Source organism: Oryza brachyantha, chromosome 2, assembly GCF_000231095.2.
Source record: "Oryza brachyantha chromosome 2, ObraRS2, whole genome shotgun sequence".
NCBI lineage: Eukaryota > Viridiplantae > Streptophyta > Magnoliopsida > Poales > Poaceae > Oryza > Oryza brachyantha.
In genome coordinates this window covers 7,608,790-7,611,452 of record NC_023164.2, presented here as the reverse complement: position 1 = coordinate 7,611,452, position 2,663 = coordinate 7,608,790, and the positions used below count along the sequence as shown (strand labels likewise).

At 51.9% G+C, this 2,663-nt stretch overlaps 1 protein-coding gene across 1 annotated transcript; it reads left to right on the top strand.

The window, feature by feature from the left end:
• Positions 1-241: 241 nt before the first annotated feature.
• On the top strand, positions 242-2,663 carry LOC102713447 (probable lactoylglutathione lyase, chloroplastic). The gene is made up of 9 exons (XM_040520942.1): positions 242-473; positions 584-785; positions 908-1,032; positions 1,232-1,296; positions 1,379-1,591; positions 1,814-1,861; positions 1,950-2,057; positions 2,206-2,346; positions 2,449-2,663. Exons 1-9 carry the CDS (start codon positions 359-361, stop codon positions 2,488-2,490), a joined length of 1,059 nt encoding a protein of 352 aa, XP_040376876.1. The 5' UTR covers positions 242-358; the 3' UTR covers positions 2,491-2,663.

Here is a 2,663-nt window from a genome sequence, read left to right as displayed (position 1 = left end):
ATATATAAAAAAGATGGTCACATATTTCATAAAAAATATTTTTTTAATTTATTTTAAAAATAATATATTATGTTTTTATCTTTTACAAGACATGCACGGCTAGTAAAAGTTAAATTTATTTTAGAAGGGAAAGAAAGTGCCCGAGGATGTTCTTGGTGGGATTGCCACCTGGCTCAACGGTTACTTTTGGAGGCCAACTGCCAAAACGCCCATCGCGCGCGCCAAAAAGGAAAGGGAGAGGGGAAAAAAAATCTGGCGCGAATGGGAGTAGCAAGCAGCCAGGAATTAAGGATAGCACGACGAGCAGCAACACGAACCAACCGCCAACCAAACCGCGGGCGCCTGCACGGGCACGACGATGATGATGATGAGGGCTCTCCCCACCGCCGCCGGCCGCGGCTCCGCCGTCGCCGTCGCCTGCGCCTCGCCGGCCGTCCCCCGGCGGTCGCTGCTACTCTCCACCGCCGCCGCGGGTGAGTCGCTCCTTTCCAGCAATCCAGTTGAGTTGAATTGATCGCGCGCGGCCGTCGTCGGTTCGCTCGCGACCGCGCTGAACCTGTTTTTTGGATGGATGGATGGACAGCGCTGCAGGCAGAGCCGGTGAGGCTGAGCCGGAGCGCGGCCGGCGCCTCCGCGAAGCTCCGGGCCTCGCCGCCGGACGCCGCGCAGGCGGCGACGGCGGCGGCGTTCGCCAGCACGGAGGAGGCGTTCGCCTGGGCCAAGAACGACAACCGGCGTCTCCTCCACGTCGTCTACCGCGTCGGCGACCTCGACAGAACAATCAAGTATTCCATATACAGCAACACCACCATCCTCTGCCAGAGCTCTCCCTGAAAGAAAAAAAAAGGAAATCAAATCAACACGCAAATCTGAATCTGAATCTGAACCGATCCGCGCGCTGCTGCAGGTTCTACACGGAGTGCCTTGGGATGAAGCTGCTGCGGAAGCGCGACATCCCGGAGGAGAAGTACACCAACGCCTTCCTCGGCTACGGCCCGGAGGACTCCCACTTCGTCGTCGAGCTCACCTACAGTAAGCAAACGGGGCAGAAATATTTTCTAAGTCAGAGTTTATATATTTTCACCATACATGCAGCTCGAGCACCCGTAGCAAGCCTGAACTCAGCGACGCCCCTCTATGCTTCGTTCTATCGCACCGCACATGATGCCAAATTGTGCCATTGTTGCAAGCTCAGCACTGACACACGATGCTTGGCCTCGCAAACGCGCAGACTATGGAGTCGACAAGTACGACATTGGGGCTGGCTTCGGCCACTTCGGCATCGCCGTCGACGACGTAACTCCGGCCTCCTGACACCGGCGATAGATCACCTCCTTGGTCTGATGATTGATCTGACAAAGTGTGTTGGCCATGGCAGGTGGCGAAGACGGTGGAGCTGATAAGGGCGAAGGGAGGGAAGGTGACCAGGGAGCCTGGCCCCGTGAAGGGCGGCAAGACGGTGATCGCCTTCGTGGAGGACCCAGACGGCTACAAGTTTGAGATCCTCGAGAGGCCGGGGACTCCGGAGCCCCTGTGCCAGGTCATGCTCCGCGTCGGCGATCTCGACCGTGCCATAAGCTTCTACGAGAAGGTTTGAATGCGAAAAATGAAGAAACGTACTCGTCTTTTCGCTTCGCTCGTGAGCCAAAATTTAAATTTTAAACTTTAACTTTAAAGTTAATTTTGTGGTTTTAATTTATTTTTCAGTCTTTGTTTTAGATCGCTAAATACACTTGTATAAAAGATTTGTTCACAAATTATTCAGAGTTTACCGTGCTCTGAGTGTGATGGCAATGGATGATGATGCTTGCAGGCCTATGGCATGGAGCTGCTACGGAAGAGGGACAACCCTGAATACAAGGTGACCAAATCTTCTTCAAGAAGGGCTCAAATCCGGTGTCCATCCAGTCCAGTGTGGTGAGTGCTGACAGGCAAAAGTGTTTGTGCAGTACACGGTGGCGATGATGGGGTACGGCCCTGAGGACAAGAACGCCGTGCTGGAGCTGACATACAACTACGGCGTCGCTGAATATGACAAGGGAAATGCATACGCGCAGGTGCATGCATCCGCCCTCCCTCGCCATGGATTCCCTTTCTTCCATTTTCACCATTTCTGGATCTGAAGAAACTGAACATGCAAATTTTCGTTCTGGATCTGAACAACTGAACATGCAAATTTTCGTTGCGTCGTGTTGATGCACGCAGATAGCGATCGGAACCGACGATGTGTACAAGACGGCGGAGGTGGTGAAGCTGTCGGGAGGGCAGGTGGTGCGCGAGCCGGGGCCGCTGCCGGGGATCAGCACCAAGATCACGTCCATCCTGGACCCTGACGGCTGGAAATCGGTATCTAGAATAAAAAAATGCTTCAAATCAGTCAAAATCAAGTGCATTTTTTTTTCTGATGATCAGTTTAAAGATGGGGCTCATTTTGATCTTACCGTGCAGGTGTTTGTCGACAACATTGACTTTACCAGGGAACTGGAGTAAACATGTGCAGAAGCTGGGTTCCGCTTGTGTTTGTTCAATGACTCATGACCAGATAAATGATGAGTCTTTCTTTGTTACAATGACTGTACATGAGTCCAGACTCTAGAATTTTATGTCTGAAAAAAATAATAATAAACAGAGGCGGCATGAGGTTTTGACAAACAGAGCAAAAA